The 21592-nt window shown below is 49.9% G+C and overlaps 1 protein-coding gene across 1 annotated transcript in view; it reads right to left on the bottom strand.

Moving 5' to 3' along the window:
- The window catches only part of PHLDB2 (pleckstrin homology like domain family B member 2), a 453671-nt gene that overhangs the window by 313598 nt on the left and 118481 nt on the right, over positions 1 to 21592 (bottom strand). Inside the window, exon 3 of the mRNA XM_078657711.1 lies at positions 17792 to 18154. Coding sequence (XP_078513837.1) covers positions 17792 to 18154 — 363 coding nt within the window. The remainder of the gene's footprint in view (positions 1 to 17791; positions 18155 to 21592) is intronic.

Genomic DNA, 21592 nt, shown 5'->3' with positions numbered 1-21592 from the left:
GTGGCCACAGGAGTTCTCTTTTAATGCTTTTCTCACTAAACAGTTACCTTTCTGTCTCTCGCGCCTTTTTCTGTTCGTCTTTCTTGCTCAAAGTTAGTCTTCTTGGCTTAATTGCTTTAAATTGACGCCCCCTTTATGATTCTCATTTTCGCTGTCGCTCTGTTAGTCAACATTATGCGTCCCTTGATCTCTCTTCTCTTTTTTTGCTCTCCTCTTCCTTGCTCCATTTTACTTCCTCGTTCGCTTTTCCCCCATCTCCTTTTCTATCCCTCTCTTCCTGGGCACCCCTGGTAGAAAACTGACTTTTGTTCTAATTCATTGCCCGTGGTCAGGCCCGTGTGATATATCCTGTTCTCAGACAGACCTGGACTTCTTTTTCCCGCTGCCTCCTACCTTCGCCTCTGACTGTGAGACTGCATCCCAGACGTTTGCATTCGTCTTAAAATGTTCAATGTGCTTCTTTATTTAAATAAACGTTATTAATCTGTTGATATGCACGTTCCTAAGCAGTCACTGTCACCCTCGAATTTTTAAACAGCTCGTGCTACCACGTAATTCATAAAAGAAGGAAGATCGATAAATTCATTCAAAACTGACCCAGAACATAGCGTTCAGCTATACCCAGCCTTAACCAACGCAAACATTCTGCCGTCAGCACAATCACTACATCAGCAGGACACACAATGACAGTCAGAGGAGCTGCAATAGCTAACGTCATTTGCATGGTGTCGCAAATTCATCATTCCTTCAATCAACTCACCGGACCCCCCCCCCACAAGCACTCCCTCCCCGCACCTCTTGTGTCCCCACAGGGAGGAGCAGTGCAAGCTTCCCTCACACACAGAGCAGGTACAGCACAGGCAGCTACAGTGCAAGCTTCCCTCACACACGGAGCAGGTACAGAACAGGCGGCAGCAGTGCAAGCTTCCTCACACACAGAGCAGGGACAGCAGCAGTGCAAGCTTCCCTCACACACAGAGTAGGTACAGCACAGGCGGCAGCAGTGCAAGCTTCCCTCACACACAGAGCAGGTACAGCACAGGCGGCAGCAGTGCAAGCTTCCCTCACACACAGAACAGGTACAGCACAGGCGGCAGCAGTGCAAGCTTCCCTCACACACAGAGCAGGTACAGCACAGGCGGCAGCAGTGCAGCACAGGCAGCAGCATTGCAAGCTTCCCTCACACACAGAAAAGGTACAGCACAGGCAGTAGCAGTGCAAACTTCCCTCACACACAGAACAGGTACAGCACCGGCAGCAGCAGTGCAAGCTTCCCTTGCACACAGAGCAGGTACAGCACAGACAGCAACAGTGCAAACTTCCCTCACACATAGAACAGGTAAAGCACAGGCAGCAGCAGTGCAAGCTTCCCTCACACACAGAACTGGTAGAGCACAGGCGGCAGCAGTGCAAGCTTCCCTCACACACGGAACAGGTACAGCACAGGCGGCAGCAGTGCAAGCTTCCCTCACACACGGAACAGGTAGAGCACAGGCGGCAGCAGTGCAAGCTTCCCACACACACAGAGCAGGTAGAGCACAGGCGGCAGCAGTGCAAGCTTCCCTCACACTCAGAGCAAGTACAGCACAGGCGGCAGCAGTGCAAGCTTCCCTCACACACGGAACAGGTACAGCACAGGCGGCAGCAGTGCAAGCTTCCTCACACACAGAGCAGGGACAGCACAGGCAGCAGCAGTGCAAGCTTCCCTCACACACAGAGCAGGTACAGCACAGACAGCAACAGTGCAAACTTCCCTCACACATAGAACAGGTAAAGCACAGGCAGCAGCAGTGCAAGCTTCCCTCACACACAGAACTGGTAGAGCACAGGCGGCAGCAGTGCAAGCTTCCCTCACACACGGAACAGGTACAGCACAGGCGGCAGCAGTGCAAGCTTCCCTCACACACGGAACAGGTAGAGCACAGGCGGCAGCAGTGCAAGCTTCCCACACACACAGAGCAGGTAGAGCACAGGCGGCAGCAGTGCAAGCTTCCCTCACACTCAGAGCAAGTACAGCACAGGCGGCAGCAGTGCAAGCTTCCCTCACACACGGAACATGTACAGCACAGGCGGCAGCAGTGCAAGCTTCCTCACACACAGAGCAGGGACAGCACAGGCAGCAGCAGTGCAAGCTTCCCTCACACACAGAGCAGGTACAGCACAGGCGGCAGCAGTGCAAGCTTCCCTCACACACAGAGCAGGTACAGCACAGGCGGCAGCAGTGCAAGCTTCCCTCACACACAGAACAGGTACAGCACAGGCGGCAGCAGTGCAAGCTTCCCTCACACACAGAGCAGGTACAGCACAGGCAGCAGCAGTGCAAGCTTCCGTCACACACAGAGCAGGTACAGCACAGAAAGAAGGGGAAGGGGTTAAGTCAACAAGGACTACAGGTAGAAAGGGCGTGTTTTATGCACCGCTTGCAAGTTGTCAAAACACATAAATTGAAGGCATTGTCATTTAGAATGCCAGTAGCTCTCAAAATCTCGCAAATACGAGACCTATTGCATTGCAAATGCTTGTTAGAGATATCAACTTCAAGACCCCTTTTATTACAAAAGAGTGTAAATTGATTCAAACAATTTTGTATACCCATAGGGGTGTGAGAAATCAATAAAGTATCATCAACTAATAAAAGCGCTGGCCACATAAGCTAGGGGAGTCACAAATGCAATCAAGTAAGTACTTGAGTACACCGTTAATATGTGGCTAATAAGCAGCACTGGCGGACTCTACTCTTGGTTAATTCCCCTTTGGGGCCCAATCTCACCGGTGGATAGTTTGAGTCATGCATTCTAGTTATTATGTATAAGAAAGACGGGTCCAACCCCATCTGCTCCACCATTTGCCATAACTTAGTCCCCATCAACAGCTGTTTTGAGATCCATGAATTCCACATAAAGATGATCCGTAGACAGATGGAGATATTTCCATTGCATTAAAGTGAACCAGAAGATTTGGTCTCTGGTTTTAGTCTTGTGTCTGAAACCAGCTTGCAGGGGCGAACAGGATACTCGCATCACTTATCCAATCCTTGACCTTTTCCAAAACCTGATCACAAAATATCTTTTGTAAATTGTCAATAAGACTTATGGGAAGATAGTTCCCATGGTAATTATTCCTGTCACCTTTCTTATATATTGGGAGAACTTCTGCACCTCTCCATGCTTCAAGGATGCTTGCATTTTACAGAATAAGATTAGAGAGCTTATTAATATAAGGGACCCATACTTTCTGTTCTGAGCTGTAAATATCGCCTGGGATTTTGTCAGGCCCTGGTGCCTTCCCTGGCTTGAGTTGATTGACAGCTCTTCTAGTCTCTTCTAAGGTAAAGCTCATAGTCAGATCATTGCTATACACCTTGGTGCCTGCTGCCCCTAAGCTCTCAGTTTTCTGTAAAATAGGGGTGTTATTGTACAAGGTGCTAAAATGTTGTTCCCAGATGTGGGCTGGGATATGATGTTCCAATTGGTTGGTATTTCATAAGCTGCCATTAGCCATTATGTACTAAAAGAATCTAAAGTCCCCAGATCTAGATGCTTTAAGCAAATCCTCCCAGGTGTTGTCTATCCACTCTTGTGTGAACTTGGCAATAATGTCTTCCAACCTGACTCGTCTTATTCTATCAAAGCTACATCACCTTGTTTCAATGCTGCTAGTAGAGCAAATTTTGCTTCTTCGCACTGAGTGTTGAACCAAGAGGAAGGATTGGTGTTGGCTGGGTTAGTGTATTTGATTTCAGTGAAGCATAACGAGCAATGCAGTCAATGCTGTACCTGATCACCAAAATGAGACTTATGTCGTCCCAATAAAGTAATGCTTATGTTTTCATTGTCTGAGTCATTAGGGCATCTTCAACCTCAGTGTTTCTTAATCCATGGGGATGTCTATCATCCACCTCCTCAACTCCTTCAAAGTTTTAGGGAATACATTCTCCAAACAATGCCTTTGTTGATCAGTGACTGCAGGTGAACTGCTCTTTCTGATTAATTCCCAGTTCTTTTGAATGTGTCTGCTTCTGCCATTATTCTACATATATGTGTGAATCACTGTCAGCAAACTATTAAGACTGTCTCCTACTGCCATATTTAAATACACTTCTGTGAGATATGGTTCTATACAGCCATCGAAGGATTCTGGCGACAACGTAAAGCCGAAGGAAAAAAGCTGAGTATTTTGTAAACCAAACCAGAAGCCTATTTTTTGTTCTTTATAAAGCACTCAGGTAGGTTTTTCTTTTTTTTAAACAACATAATATAAAAAAGCAGAAACGTCTCCAGAAATCAGATATTCTTTAAGCTGCTGCAATCAATGTAGACTTGCCGTTGGGCCTTTACTGCAATTAGAATGTTCATAATGTGCTTAGCTTTCATGAAGTGGGTTTTGGTGACATCATAAACTAAGAGTATGAAGGCTGAAGGCCAAGTGATCTGTAAATGTCACTAAAACCATGAGATGGCATGATAGGACCACCATATTTGCTCGTAGGAGAGCCTTTTTTCCCTGTGTGATTGCAAAGTGGTGACTTGAGTATGGCAGGTGGCATTAGTAATGGTGTGTTAAGCACTGAACACCTTCACTGGTGTATTTCTGGGCGTTTTAGGATTTGTGTTCGCCAGCCGTGGCCCATGGAGGGAGTTGCGGTGGGGCAGGCAGGTGGGGCGGGGGAGGGGCAGGGTGGGGGGTGATAAACAACGGAATCTGGATGATTGCAGGTAAGTAAACAATTAAATTAATAAAACGAGTTTCGTAGCACGCCCTGCATCGCATTTTGCAGGGCACGGAACAAAATTAGTTTTATTAATTTAAGTAGTGAGCATAATCGAGATTCTACTGTGTCAAATTAGTTCTTTTTTGTTGTTTACCCTCATTTTCGATGCCTCATAGTGCCTCCTAATTGCCTCCCCTTTATTGTGGATTTTTTCCCAATGCACCAAATTCCTGATTTCGACCAAGATCACGAATTTTAAGTTCATATTCTTCAAAAACAGCAATATATTGATGTGGGCCTTTTAAGCCCACATAGCACCTATTTTAAGCTTAAACATTTCAGAAACTACTGAATGGATTTGCACCAAATCAGGGAAGCACGCTTTAGGAGCAAAGTTTTACTTCCATATTTGATGCAAATCTGTTCAGAAGTTGTATGTGTGATGAAAATTTCCTATCGCTGCTAAAATGGAAAAGCACACTATTTTTAACCACCGCTTCTAATTGTTTTTTTCCCTCACAGAACTGAACATAAATTGTCATGGCAGACCTGAGCTTCAAAAGCCATTTTTTGTTATCTTACAAATGCTGGCACGGTTCAAGGAATCTATGATACATTTTAACCAAAAAAAAGTTAATCTGAGTTGTGTTCAATATGGCAAGTTTCTTGCAGATTGGTTAAGTGGCAAGTGGGGAGGGCAAATAAATTACTTTTCTCATTTTAACTCCGGAATCTTTGCTCAATGATGCAGAAAAGACAGCTGGACCAAACTTGGCATGAACCTAGAACTTTACGGAAGAATGTGCTTTTGATTGGTTTGGTGTACATCTGTTCACTACTTTTAAAGAAAATGTTATTGCTAAAAAGTATTGGGTGGGATCGAAAGGATTAAAAAGTTATGCATATCTGCACAGTTAGTCCGTGAACTGCCCTTGAACCTGGGTTGAAGGCAGTTTGTGGACCCAAATTAAAAAAATAATTACATTCTAGGGAACTTTTTTCCTGTTATTCATTTCAGCCTCACAAACTCTGAGCCAGGTTCATGACCCAGAAGGCTCTGATTGGATGGCTGCAATAGATCATTTTCTCTTACATCCCCATTACAGGATGCAGAAAACGGTTCCCACATCCTGAAATTTGATATCTGGATCGTTAGTTTGCAAAAAGTTCTCAAATCTTGGTTTGAAGACAGTTGACAGACCCAAATTTAAAAACTAAATTTGATTGGACAGGGAAACCTTTTCTTCTTATCCATTGTATATGTGTATTCACTGAAAAAAACAAAGGTTAAAGTATCGTTATAGTTAGGTGTTGAAATGAGTAAAAAACGAATACTTAACAACCAAAAATCACAGAAATTTGCCAGATATAACTCGTGAGCTAATTGTAACCCCCTCCAAGCACTGCTTATGACCCAAATATTAGTTCAGTCATGACATATCAAATCACATAATGACATCACTGATGACATCTCAAATGACATCATTTATGACATCATCCAATGAATGCAGCAGTGTACTATTTGCTTTTTATACTGGAAGACATTAAGGAGCTACACCCAGACTTCTATCACGTATGTACTGCTGAAGGGCATAAACTCTTGCAACATGCAGGATATAAAGCCTATCTGTTGAATCACCCACATTTAGTAGAGATTATGCTAGTTTTTTATTGGTTTTCAGGTGCATATGAAAAGTAATGTCTTGTAGACATTAAGGCAATCATCAATGTATAAAACTTTTAATAACATTCAAAAGTGTGTTTGGTCATTATTTACCTTAATGAGATGCACATAATAAAACCCTAATATGACATGGAATTAAGTCAGCGGCTTTACATCTGTGATTTAGCCACTGGTAAAATATATTTATAAATATACCCTACACATATTCTTGAAAGGAGCAGAATGGTAAACATCATTACAACAATGCTTACAATCTTTCAGCCACTTGAACAGTTGTGAGTCGCTCATAGATTATGCATTCTTCAACCATGTAGAATGTCTCATAATTTTAATTGAACTTTTGTTCTCAAGATGTGCACAGAAATCCACAGCTGAATAATGTATTGTAAACACAAGTTTTTGTTTTTCTCACATATTTTGGCAAGAGGGCTTTCATTTAAGCCACAACCTGCTTTAATAAACGTTTGCAATTCACACTAGATGTGTTTGTTTAAATGAAGTACTGTTTGCACTTAAAATTTAGTTTGAAGTTAAACTGTGCACCATATAAATGTTACTATGCTGAATCAGAGCTGTCTCCAGGACTACATTATTTGTATTTCATAGATCCACACATGTACATACAGTCAATGTATATTTTTGTAGGCCCTTTACTACTTAATTTATTTTCAGAAATGATTTAGTGATTTATAGAGTAATTTGAGGAGCAGTAGTTTGGATGATATGATCAGTGATGGCATCAATAATGTCATTTGAAATGTCATCAGAGATGCCATCAATGATATCCTTTAACATGTCATGAGTAATGTAATGTGTGAGGTCACAAGCAGTGCATAGCAGGTTTGCAAGTTAGAATTAGCTCACTGAACTTTAGCTGTCAAATTATTGTTTTTTTTTATTTTTGAGCGTTAGTTTGTTTACTCATTTCAACACCTAACTATAATGTTTCTTTTAAAATTTGGTTTATTCAATGAATTCTTTTTTTGTAACATAATCTAATATCTTATTAGCATATCTAATTATACTATCACTTTTACCTTAGGTTTTCTTCAGTAAATATCAGTTTTTTTTCAATGTCAGGGAAGATCATAACGTCTATTTAACCTTAGTTTTTTTCAGTGAAGTTGTGGAGTTTAAAAAAAATATTCAGCCAAGAACTCCACTACACAGAGATTTCAGCCATTTGAAGCAGTGGGTTGGCACAGGCGGTCTGGCTTCTGTGGTCAGCTTGCTGCCCCCTCTCATGCGTTCCTCCTATTTGCCCTCCTTTCTCTATCTGCTTGCTCTTCCCCCACCTCCTGCCCTCCATTGTCAGCTTGCTGCCTCTACACTCAGCCTGCCTGCCCTCTATTCTCTGTCTGCGTGCCCCGGGCCCCTTTCGGTTACCCTCTATGGTCAGTCTGCTGCCCCTGCAACCCTCCCTACAGTGTGGTCTTTTGTGCTGCAACGGCCACTCACGCTTGCCCTGCATGGTTAGCTTGTGGCTGCCATCCCAGCCCTCTCTACCTAAACTCTGCTGTCTGAGTCAGTGCCCCAACCCCCTCCCTTCGGTCATGCATGCTCCGATGTGCTACTAATACATTCCCGCTTACCCTCCAAGATTGGTTGCTGTTCCTGTTTCTTCCCTCTCCACTGTTGTACGAGTCTATGACCCTGCCACTGCCCTTCCGCTTGGTTACGTGCTTAGCTTGCTGCCCCCACCCTGATCCCCTTTGCCCGCCTATGACCGTGTGTCTGCCCCAGCCCCTCTCTCTTGCTTTCCAAGTTCCATTGCGATGCTACTGTCCATCCTGCCTGTCCTGTCTGCCTGTCCTGTTTGGTCCATTGCACTGTTCCTCCTGCCTGCCCAGTAGGGAAACATCGTTTACAACGCGGGGATTACATCGCGATGCCATTATATTGCGGTTTTTACAACGCAAGTCGTTACAACGACTTGCGCTGGATGGCGCTCTAGGACAAGGAATAGTATAATTTACTATCCAAAACCTTCCCTACTGTACGTAGACTGGAGTTCGAATCGTAAATTATACTACTCCTAAGTCCAGCCCCCTCCAACGCAAGTCGTTGTAACGACTTGTGTTGTAAAAACGACTATGTAATGTACCGCGATGTAAATGTATGCATTGTAACGTCATACATCCGCCCAGTATGGTCAGCTTGCTGCCACTGTCCATGCCCCCTCCAACCTGCCTTCCATTGTCTGATTTCATGTCCTTATCCACTCCCTCCTGCCCTCCATGGTCCATTGCGCTGCCATTGCTCCTCCTGCTCGCCCTCTGTTGTCTGAGCCCAGACACTAACCCCTCCGTTATGCACTCCATGGTCCTTTATGCATGCCCGTCACCTCCCTCTTGCCCTTCCTTGGTCTGTTGTGCTGCCACTAACACTCCTGCCTGTAGTGCAGTCAGTTATGCTGCAACTGCCCCTCTCACCGGCCCTGGATTGTAAGCTTGCTGCCCCAGCACCTGAACCCTTCCCACCTTCCAATCCATTTTCTCTCTGTGACTTTATTCCCACACGGCTGCCCTTCACTGCGTTATGCTTTCACTGCCGCTTGGGGCACTCCAGTAGGTGGGGGGGGGGGGGGAAGCACTGACACAGACACCAAATTAGTGTGATAAAGGCCGCTTTATTGGAATCAGGTGCACCTAAACAAAACCCACCTGGCCTGTGCCGAACAAAACTAATGCTCGCTAAACAACCCCCCCACCCCTACCCCTAAACGTATCCCCAACATTGCAACAACATATCCACATCCGCTCAGCAACCTACCCCCCTACCCCCCGACTGCAATGACCTCAGTGACCTTCTTGACCTCAGCCCCCCAGTTGCCCATACAACCCCCAGGCCTCCTGTGGATATCCCCCTTTCTTCATAGGAAAACGCCACCCATAGCAGCACCTGTTCCAGCGACAACACAACTCTTAATGCCCTAACCTCCTGGTGCACCATCAACCAACACAACCCCTCCGCCAACCCAAGACCCCTGTTGGCCCTACAATGGAAACAGCCCCCCCCCCCCCGCAGACCACCATGCAACAGGGAGGGAGGGAGGGACAAAAATTTAACGCTGGCACCCCGGCAGCCGTGTCACTAACCACAAATGGTGGAGGAATGCACAAAATGTCCGGTTTTATCCCAAACCGCCCAAAAGGAGCCCAAACCGCCTTACCAGCCCAAGCAGCCCAACTACGGTAGCCACCAGTGCTCCTATCCCCCCCCACTGCCCCAAACTTCCCAGGTGAGGCAAGCCTCCTGTGGGTCGGCTGCCCCCCTCAAATCCCCATTGGGGCACAACAGTAGGTGGGGGGGGAAGCACTGACACAGACACCAAATTAGTGTGATAAAGGCCGCTTTATTGGAATCAGTTGCACCTAAACAAATCCCACCTGGCCTGTGCCGAACAAAACTAATGCTCGCTAAATAGCAACTGCCTGACAACGACCCCCCACCCCTAAACGTATCCCCAACATTGCAACAACATATCCACATCCGCTCAGCAACCTACCCCCCTACCCCCGACTGCAATGACCTCAGTGACCTTCTTGACCTCAGCCCCCCAATTGCCCATACAACCCCCAGGCCTCCTGCGAATATCCCCCTTTCTTCATAGGAAAACGCCACTCGGAAGTCGTTTACGACTTCCGACCCCCCCCTAGGACTCCTGCCTCTTGGGATATCTGAGCACCCCTAAAGCCCGATCCAGCGCCTCCTTCAACTGCACGATGTACAGCTCCATTCCATACCGTGAAAGGTGTACCCCATCGTCCCTGAAAAAATACACCGCTCCATAGCACAACTCCGGATGCTCCATTCTCCCCACCCCTTCTTTGGCACAGAAATCCCTCATCTCCCGGTTAATCTTCCTCCGGGCCCTGTCTATAGCTCCTGGGCGCTCAGCTCCCCTCCACACCCGCCTGGGGATAAACTTGGACCAGATGACATGACAGCCCGCCCATTGCCGTTTGATTTCCCTCCGATCCCTCTTCATTTGTTTTACCAACGCCAGCCCCTTGCACTGCACCAAGTCGTTCTCACCCAGATGTATCACCACTACATCCAGACACACACCTCCCTTCACCACCGTATTCAGCACAGGCAACAACTCATGCCACCGCCTACCCCCTTTGCCCCTCCAATGACAACGATACAGTCCTGAATCCAAGCCCAAATTGAGTGCACGATGACGGTCCCACTCCGCCTGTTCTGCCCTCTTGACAAATGAGTGTCCCACAATATACACATTCAAAACCGCCACCTCCGGCCCAGCCACAGCACCTGGAAAGAGACACATATTAAAAGTCGGACTTCAAAGATCTACACCCCCTCCACCTCCCGCAGTCTAACGTATGTTCAGTAACAATCCGACTTCCACCTACCCAGCTTCTATATCTCCTCCTTCCCCCACCCTCTACGCGCCGCCTCCGTCGCTGCGCCGATCCGGAAGGAATGTGTCCCGAACGCCCGGGGGTACTCACCCAATTCCCGCAGGGAACGCCGCAGAACCCACAACGCCTGCGCCGCCGTCACTCTGTCTCCCCCACCTCGACCAAAAACCTCCCCCTCCGTCTCTCGCCGGATCGCCAACAACCGATTCCCCCATGCCGCGGGACACACACCCTCCCGCTCGCTGGGCCCCAGAACCACCCAAGTTCCCACCCCTTTCTGGTCCGTTTTCGAGCGACGCAGCCGCACCGCCACCTCCCGCGCTCGCAACTCCACATCCTGCCACACCACCCCCGGCACCCCCTTCGTGCCCACCAGCTCCGACACCCGAAACGCTCCAAAAAAGAGCCAAGCCATCAGGGTAGAGAAACGCACTGCCTCGCCCCGTCCCTGCACACCGACGGCAGTGCACCAATGATCCCTTCCAACAATGCCCCCCAGATAGGCCGCCTCAAACGCACCTCTGCGCCCCTCTCCCTCGCCGACCCTTCCAACAGCCGGGCCCCAAGCTCCCCCGCCGACGGGGAGTAGCCCCACCACAGCTTCCCCATGAACGCCACTGCCAACAGCTTGCCCACAATCGTCACCCTCGACAACCCCTTATCCATGAGTGCCAACATGAACCGGACCACCTGCTCCTCGCGCTGCCACCGGTCCCCGTGCCTTACCGCGCCAGACCCCAGGAATTCCTCCCAGGCTTGCTCGTAAGACTTCCATGTAGACACCGCGACAGACGTCCTCACCAGCTGAAGGACCCGGGCTCGCCCACCGACCACATCTCCCTCGGAACCGGCATCCTGGCCTCCTCCGCCTCCGTGACTAGCCCATGGAACCTCTCCCACTGTGAACGAGACAAAGCATCCGCAATGTAATTGTCCACACCTGGGACGTGGCGCGCCTGAAACAGTATGTCATTGTCTAAGCAGCACAGCACGAAAACCCTCATCAACTTCAGCACCTGCGGGTCCCTCGCCGATTGCCTATTCACCACCTGCACGACCGCCATGTTGTCCACCCGAAACAACACGCGCTTGTGTGCCAGCTCCCCGGCCCAAACCGTGACCGCCACCACCAACGGGAACAATTCCAAAAACGCAATGCTCCGCCCCCCTGCCTGCCACTGCGCCGGCCACTGCTCCGCGCACCATTTTCCATCCCAATACAGACCGAAACCGTCAATGCCCGCCGCATCAGAGAACATGGTGACGTCCCACTCCCAATCCTCCGCCGGCGCCATAGGCACTCCGTTGAACCGTTCCACGAAAGCCCACCACATGCACAGATCCTCATTCATCCCCACCGACAGGCACACATGGTGATGAGGCAATGACAAACCGGACAGCGCCAACCCCAAACGCCGGCAGAATGTACGCCCCGCCCGCACCACGCGACAAGCAAAGTTCAGGTGCCCCAACAGCACCTGAACCTCCCTCACCGTCACCTTCCGTTTTGCGAGCATTCCGTCCACCAACACCAACATCGCCGACTTCTTATCCTCCGGTAGGCGTGCTTCCATGGCAACCGAGTCGAGCTCAATACCGAGAAAGGACACCACTGAACTGGGACCGTACGTCTTCTCTGGCGCCAGGGGAACACCAAATTCCCCCAGCAACCCGGCCAAACCGTCCAGCTGCCGCTGGCAGTCCGCCGCACCGGGCCGCCCCACCAGAAAAAAGTCATCCAGGTAGTGCGTCACTGACTCCGAGCCTGTGCGCCTGGAAAAGACCCACTGCAGGAAGGAACTGAAAAAATCAAATAGCGAGCACGAAATGGAACACCCCATCGGCAGCGCCTTGTCCACGAATATGAGTCCCTCAAACTGAATCCCCAGCAACTGGTGATCCGCCGGGTGGCCCGGAAGGAGCCGGAACGCCGACTTAACATCGCATTTTGCCATCAGAGCGCCCCTCCCCGCCGCCGTAACGAGCCTCCGCGCCACGTCCACCGACGAGTAGGTCACCGACGCCAATTCCGCCGATATGTAGGCATTAACCGACTCCCCCTCCGGCCAGGACAGATGTTGTATGAGCCTGAACGGCCCTTCCTCCTTCTTGGGCACCACCCCAATGGGGGAGATGATCAAGCCGGGCATCGGCGGCTCCGTGACCTGCCATCCTCCCTTCTGTGACCTCCTTGAACAATTTCACCCGCACAATACCCTTGTGCGTGTTCATCGACTTCAGGTTGTCCGCCCAGCGGGCAATCCGAGGGCCCTCATAGCCCAGCCGAAACCCCTCCCGAAAACCCCGACGCAGCACCTCAGCATCCTCCGCCCGCGGATATGCCGCCAACCAAGGCTCCATCCGCCCACCCTAACCGGCGTACGAGCCTTTTCCCAACGCTCCGGCTCCCCCCCTCTGCCCCCTCCCCTCCCACCGCCCTGCCCACCCCCGATTTGGGGGCCTCCTTGCGCTGGCTGCTGTCCCGGTGGGCCCCCGAGCCCCCAGCAACGCATCGCCGGGTGCCGGCGTCCGCATTTTGAGCACTCATGCCGAAAACGGCATGCCGCCGGCCCGCACGCTCCTCTATTGAAGTCCCAACAGGCCCCAATCGTGGCCTGGCCGGAGGACTCCCCCTGCCCCCCCCCCGGGTGGGGCGAGCGGCAAAGGGGGGCGGCCCGAGCGGCAAACCGCTGGCCTTGTAAATGGTGCGGCCAAACTTGGCCCCGCCCATCGTCTGATGGTACAAGTCCGCATCCAGCTCCCCCCAAAGCGCCTCCGGGTCAGCCGCCATGCGCGTCCTGAACTCCTCATCATAGTGCGACCACGCAAACCCGCCGTATGTCACCTGCGCTCTCCGCACCACATCCATGTATTTGAAAAGCGCCACGGACCGGTCCGGAAACTTCTCGCAATACACACTCGCGTATATGAGGAAAGCCGCCGACCAATTGTCCAGCCTCAGCGGCACCTTCGGGCGCCTAGCTAATTCCTGCTCTTCTTCCTTCGACCCTTCCTTAGACGTCAATTCCCTGTGGAGAAGCTTCAATATGTCAATGTACTCCCCCTTCCAAATCTTGTCTTTCGTTGCCAATGACAAGTGCGCACCGAGCGGCTTCGCCAGCCCCATGTACGGCAACTTACGCACCGGCACCACACAACTCTCCTTCCCCCCACCGGTCGTGTCTTTCCCGCCGCTCGTCGCCGACTCGCCCCGCGCACCCGTCTCGCCATCCGCCGCGCTGTCCGCGCCCACTCCCGCGTCCTGCACGTACCTACCCCGCACCAGCCGCCAGCCGTCCTCACCTTCGCCCCCGTCCCTACAGAGACCTGCACACAGCGCCGCTTGCCACTCCCCGCACCGTCTCCCGTCTTACCTGGCGTCAAGGTCGGCGTCCTTGCTGGATCCCGCCACCTAACCAGAGGAGCTGAGGGGGCCGTCACTCTCGGCACATCACGTCGCACCGGGACCTGTAAGATACTGCCAACAACATTACTCGCCCCCCCTTCCTCCCGAATCTCCCCTTCCTCCGCGGACTCCCCATCCGCCTCCACACAATCCCAGCCCCCCTCTGGGGGGTCCAACCGGCTCAAACCTGCTCTCTCCCGACACACCCGCATCAAGGCACCCAAATCCACACTCCCACGCCTGTCCACCACACACGCATCAAAGTCAGAAACATGCGCATCCATCCTCATTCCCCCGCCCCCGGCGGCCGTAACAACCCTTCGGGGAGGGGCCTGCTGAGAGGACTCCCGCCTCCAGTCACCGCCCTCAGGAGCCAAGTCCCTCGCTGGAGCACGGCCGCCCGTACCAGACAGAGCCGGCCCATCCTCTCGGTGGTGTGGAGCCGCATGCTGCTCACCCGAGCGCCTCGCAAACAGTTCCTGCCAGGGAAAAAAGGTGGAGTCCAGCATACCGGGGTGAAAAAACCCGCCGTCCAACCCCCACGCGCCCCCCCACCCCCAACCCCCCCACTACCCCAACCCATCAATGCCGCCCGCCCCCACCCTGCTGAGTGGCCGCCGCGCCGCGAGGGGACCCCCCTGCCCCCCAACCCCCACCCCCATTCCCCCTCCCAACCCCCCAGGCCACCCCACCCTCCAGACCCCCAGCTGGGCCCCACCGTCCCCCCGAGCCTCCCCTTCCCCCGCCACCACAAAACCACCACCCCCCTCCCCGCGCCACCTCCCCCTGTCTCGCTACTCCCCCCTGGCACCCCCACACCACCCCGGCCCACCCGACCCCCCCACCCCTCCGCGTCCCCCCTCTCCTCTCCCACTCCCGCCTGCCGCACCACCCCCCCTCGGCCTAGCCCCCACCCCCCCTCCCTTGCAACCCCTGGCCCGGGGAAACTGGCCTGCTCGGGCCCACCATGCCCCCCCCTCCTCCGACCCCGAGGAGCCCCAGTCCAGATCCGTGTCCGCCCCCTCCCCCCACCAGCTCTTCCATGTCCGACTCCTCAATCAACAAAGGAGAGGTCACCCCCCTCTTCTTCACTCCTCCCAGTCCGGGGCCCCCCTAGGTCTACACTCGACGCCCCCGCCGCCCCCCCTGGGACTCGCCCCCCCGGCACCTCAGTGGCATCCCCCGCCCCCGGCTCCCCTGCCCCCCTCCCTGCCTCCACATCCACCGTCAAGTCTCGTACCTCCGTGGCCTCCCCCCCTCCCCCCGCCCCCCCACCACCTCGTCCTGAACCGGCGCTTCACCCGCCGCCACCGCACCCCCTCCTTCCCTGCCCTCCATGAAAGCCAGCTCTGTCTTTTTCCCCCGCCGGCCCGCCCTCGCCGCACCTCTCCGCGCAGTCTTCGGCGGCGCCGCCGCCACGTGGTGCCCTCCGCCCCTCGCTCCCCCGCCCCCCCTCCCGCCTCTCTGAGCCGGCCGCGGTCGCGACCGTGGCGGCTCACACGCCCACACAGCTGCCGCGGTGCCGTTGGCAGCGCGCCGCGGCAGCCTTACCTGCGCTTCGGGCCGGACCATGTCCAATCGCCCCGCCTCACCTAGGAGCTGCAATGCCTCGACCACCCGGGGATCCTGCGGAGCCGCCATCACGCTCGACCGCTCACCAAACCGTAAGGAAACCGCCGTAACAAACGCCGACCACGCCGCCTGACCACCGCTGTCCACGCCCACACCACGCACGCCACAGGCCGCAAGACAAAATTTTTAACTCTGGCACCCCGGCAGCCGTGTCACTAACCACAAATGGTGGAGGAATGCACAAAATGTCCGGTTTTATCCCAAACCGCCCAAAAGGAGCCCAAACCGCCTAACCAGCCCAAGCAGCCCAACTACGGTAGCCCACAGTGCTCCTATCCCCCCCCCCCTACTGCCCCAAACTTCCCCGGGTGAGGCAAGCCTCCCGTTGGTCGGCTGCCCCCCCCAAATCCCCATTCTGCCTACCTTGCACAGTCAGCTTGCTGCTCCTGCCCTATCCCCGATGTCCATGTGCAGGCATCGCTCCCTCCCTCCTGCCCTCCATTGTTTGTGTGCTGCCACTGCTCCTCCTGACTTCCCTGCGTGGACAACCTACTGCCCCTGCCTCCTCCCCTTGCCCTCTGTTATCAGGGGTGTAACGCCGGCCCACGTGGACCCCGCGGTGCGGGGGGCTCCCAAGCTCCATGGGGTCTTCTAAGCACAGCACTCTGGCTGCAGAGTTCCTGATTTAGCCCCTAGGGGGCCCCTCCACATGCCTTGCAGGGAGGCCTCCTCAAGTTTCGTTACGCCAGTGTCTGTTATCTGTGTGTGTGCTCCTTCCCTCTTCCTCCTACCCTTGTGCTGCCTCTGCCCTCACACGTGTGCTATGTGGTCTATTGTGCTGCCACTACCCCTGCCTATGGTCCTCCTGAAATTAATAAAAATAAGATATAACGGGGCAAGATATGGGCACCCTGACCACTTGGACATTGTGAGGGGTCCCAGAGGGATCACCTTTCCCGCCCGAATTTAATTTTTTTTAATACGGAAGCTCTGGGGATGTGCTGGCTCCTGTGAGAGTCCTGCGGGATCTGAAAATATATATTTTTAAAAGGCCTCTGAGTGCAATGTGTGGTTTTACATTCAAAACAAGAAATGTTTTGTCTTCGAGACTGTAGTTGTTTCACTTAGGTCAGGGATTAACATTTCCCGTGACACACTGTAAGTGGGTTAATTACGTGTCTTCATTCGAAAACCATTCACAGACAAAATAACCACAAGAAAAAGCCAAAAGGCTGGTTTCCAACGCTAGACCTATTGGCTTTAACAGTGCTTGTTTTATTCTGTGGTACTCTGCTCTTGAGAACCATGTTTTGGGGGATAAGCCAACGATTTCCCACGCCCTGCCTGTCAGCAAAAACAATTCCATGAGAAAAGATTTTTGGCAAACAAAAAAAATACCATAATGGCTGTTGGCAATAACAACTGAATTTCTAGTAGTAACAAAGCACAATAATAAGATAAAAGACATCTCCAATGCATGCCACACAATACCGAATACGATTGCACCTAGACATCACGTCATGCGGTGTGCCCCCCACCCCCCGGAGTTTCTGTGCACATTCAAGTATGTTTACTAGTAATTGTCTGTCAGCCCTTACTGCGGTCGCTCAGACAAGTGTTGTAACCTTGTGGTGCGCGTAAACCATATTATTATATTACTTGATGACATCAACATAAGTTCCTTTTGGATGAACACCAACCAAAACTTAAGGCCTAAAAACGAGCAGTTTTCTGTCGAATAATCAAATCACAAGGTGGTGCGTTCATGGCATATTATAAACACTGTCAAACATTCCAGGAATTGTTGCTTGGTAGTTATGACCTACCTACTCACAGTATTTCCAGTGAATGCGGATAAGTTTTGTTGTACCGCGTATTACATTTTTTAAAAAGAACAATGTGTCCTCAAGTGAAAGGTACATTTTCATTTCAGTTAACATGAGAAATTTAATTTAGTATTAAGGATACAGAATTTACCTTTTCAGTTAACATGAGAAATTTCATTTAGTATTAAGAATTACATAATTTACCTTGGGCGCGCCGGAATACAGTGAATCACCGTAAGAAACTCTCGGTGAAGCGGGAGAATGTAATTGCGGCCTTGCTGCGTCACTGGAGTATTCATTACTTCTAATTCCTTTAGAAACAGCGAAGGCAGAACGGCTTTCATGAATGCTGCCGAGATCAGAGAAGGAGGCGCTACTCCCGAACATATGGTTCTTATCAGCTTTTTTCTGGCTGGAATGTGACTCTTCAAACACGGAGTCTTCGTCTGACATTTGGAGTCTTTCAAGCTCTTTGTTAATTGTTTGGACATCTGCAACAGTTCTGGTGGCCGGGGCGGCGCTGTCATTTGAACAGAGGTTGAGGATGGTTTCCAGGCGCTGCCTTTCCTAAATGTGAAAATAGATTGAGTTGCCCGCAGTTAAAACAGACTTTGTTTTCATTTGTTCAATCATATGCTCTGTTCAAATGAACATAGTCAGTTAATAAGTAACATATTGTCTCTAACTGGGAAACAACCTTTACAACACAACTTTTACAACGCACTACCATTACAACGAAACTTTTACAACGCAACATCCACTACATCGCATGCCATTACAACGCAACCATTACAACGCATGACACTACAGCGCATACCACTACAACGCATGTCATTACAACGCATAACATTACAACGCATAGTACCCTTACACTATCCAACACTTACCCTACTGTTGCACCCCCCTGGAGTTAGAATAGTAATTTTTACCCCTACACTATCCAATACTTACCATACATGCAATGTAATGTTATGCGTTGTAATGGTATTCGTTGTAAAGGTAGTATGCGTTGTAATGGAATGCGTTGTAAAGGTAGTTTTTAAAAATTTGTTGTAATGGCATGCGTTGTAATGGAATACGTTGTAGTGGATGTTGCTTTCTAAAAATGCGTTGTAAAGGTATGCGTTGTAAAAGTATGCGTTGTAACGTCATACATCCCTCTAACTTATCGAATCATACAGCCATCTAAAAGCGCATCAAACTATTGCTCAATGCCCAGAAATAATATCACAATAGAGTAAGCATCGCCAATATAATTAATTGTATTGGACAAGGAAAAAGAACAGCAACCACGGAGAATTAGAAAGGCAAACTGATTTGTTAAATTGCCTCAGGACACTTGAGGTGACCCTCTGGCCCCGAAAGAAGGAGAACAAACACTTGCCGTAAAAAGTCTACCGCAATGATTGCAAACAATACTATGCCACAAGCAAAACGCGTTATGTTTGGACGTTATGATAGACATGTTAGATACAAAATGATGTATTGGTTCCAGAGACAACTTTAAATATATGGGTAGAGTGGTTTGTAAAGTCGCCAAACCCACAGAAGGGAGCATGTTAGAGCAATCGGGGTAAAAAGTCTGACAGAAGATGGAAAACTGGGGTGGAAAAGGACACTGGCATAAAGTAAAATTATTATTATATTCACAAGTTCAGTTCACCTATGGATGATAAAGGCACCACTATACTCTGGCTATTTGTGACAATCATTGGGTGATAGAATTTCACCCACATAGAGTGGCATGCTTCATTGTAAGAAACTGTAAGCCAAATACTTCTCAGGAGAGACGATTTATATCCTCTTTTGAAGTGATTTCTTCCAATATTTTCTGCCTTAGTTTGCAGTTCAAAGAGACAAACCAGATTTGAGGATTTCCCCAAAAACATTATTGGCCAATTGGCAACCTTAGTCAAACATCCCCATGCCCTCTTGCTACCAATTGCCTGATAGATGGATATTTTTCACTGTGCATGAATGAAATACTGACTGCTTTACCCTGGGGCACGCAATACATCTGGCCCAGTGATAGGAAATTGAATTCCTGTGTAACAGTATTTTTCGATTAAAAATACAATGTGAGGAGATACCTCAGAAGCTTCTAGTCATGATCTACAAACCATTGCTCAGGAAGCAGAACAGTTTTTTTTTTTATTGGAGTACATTTTGAACAACAACAATAACATTGACAAGAATTTATAAACCAGATAATTCTGAATCCACTAAAAACAAAGAAAAACAGCTAAACGGTCATTATTCCACAGAGACAGGGTACACAGGCTTATAGTAAAGTGCATTGTGCATCTTGAAATCAAACTATCAAAGATAAGCATGAGGAAAAAAAATGGCTATGGTATATAGACCAGCCTAAAAACGTATCAGGATCCCCCATCAAAGGGTCCCAGATTTGGATTGTAACCTAGATAGGTATATGCATTAAAGAGAGTGATACTCAGTAGCCTCTTTCTAAAATAGGAGTGCAACACCCTCAGAGTCTTAAGCCAGGTAATTTTGAAGTACAGCATGTTGATAATACAAGTGCAGGGCACAGTAGCCTTTCCCGATGGCAGATATTCTGGAAACCTAATCCCCAAAGCCCACAGCTCTCTACCCAGGACCTTGATTAGTTGTGGCATAAATGCGGGCAACTAATATACCCGCAGGCCTGGTAGGGAGATACCCCTTTCAGTATGCTGGACCTAGGCTTTTTATGGCCCCTGATAAATGTTTGTCAAGATGCCTCAATCTGACAGAAAAAAGTGTTGGGAAGATAGAGAGGTATATATCTGAAGTGATATAAATAGTGAGGTAAAGCAATCATTTTAATCAGGTTACACCTTCTAATTATCCCTAGATGTAATCTGTTACACTTGTTAAAGATCTCTACCATCCTCGTGAAGGTTTGATCAAAATTATGCTCAATTATATCTTCCATCTTTAATGATAGTTTGACACCTAAATATGAAGCTGAACTTACTTAACGCTTTTCTTGCCCTGGGGGAAGAGTATTCGCTAATACCTACATCTTATCGAGATTACGTTTATACCCTGAAACAGCACCAAATTCCCCTGCTATTTTTTCTATTGCCGATAGGGAGGCTGCCGGTGCAAAAGTCAGGATAGCCACGTCGTTTGCGTAGGCTAGAACCTTAAGCTCAAGTTGATGAATAAACAATATGAGAATGTCATTTGACCTCTTCAAAGCTTGAATATAGGGATCGATATGGAATGCAAAGAGCTGGGGTGAAAGGGGGTACCCTTAGCGATCGTCATGGGGGGCAAAAGATTAGCCGAGAAGAAAACTCTAGCTCTAAAGACCTTGATATAGTTGCTGAACCAGGGCAATGAACTGCGGGCCAAACCTTGAGGCACCCATAATTTCCCAAAGAGAGGGACAGAGCAATGATGGATATATTCTCTTTCACAGAGGTATCACATCCCTGTATAAACTCATGCTGGTTCTCACTTACCTAATCAGAAATTACAGAGGATTATCTCTTGGCCAGCTCCCAGGTATAGATCTTGGAGTCACCATTTATCAAAGATATTGGGTGATATGAGCCACACAGCAAGTGGGCTTTCCTTTATTTGTGGAAGATAGCAGTATTAGGCTCCACCTAGGTCCCAGGGACCTGTCCCCGTGACTCAAAGGAATTAAAGAGATCACAAAGGTTAGGTACCAGCATTGTGAAAGAGCTAAATAGAATTCAAAAGGAATTTAATCCAGGCTGGAGGCTTTCCCCCTTGCCAACTGGCTGACTGCAGCCTCAACTTTGGACAGGGTAATCGGGTCCTCTAAGTTGGACCATTGTAGTCCAGGCAATTCGCAATTGCATCTGTGGAAGTGACCCCATCCTCACTGTATAGCCTTTGGTAGAACTAATGGAACTCCTTCCATATGAGCTCATGATCACTGACTTGCACTCCCTTGTCGTTAATAATTTTCAGTATGATATGAGCACTAGATCTGTCATTAACCCTGAAGGAGAGTATTCGCTCCATTTC

The sequence above is a fragment of the Lissotriton helveticus genome, chromosome 8 (genome assembly GCF_964261635.1).
Source record: "Lissotriton helveticus chromosome 8, aLisHel1.1, whole genome shotgun sequence".
Lineage (NCBI taxonomy): Eukaryota > Metazoa > Chordata > Amphibia > Caudata > Salamandridae > Lissotriton > Lissotriton helveticus.
Note: the sequence above shows the minus strand (reverse complement) of the source record. Positions and strands in the feature narration are given on the sequence as shown.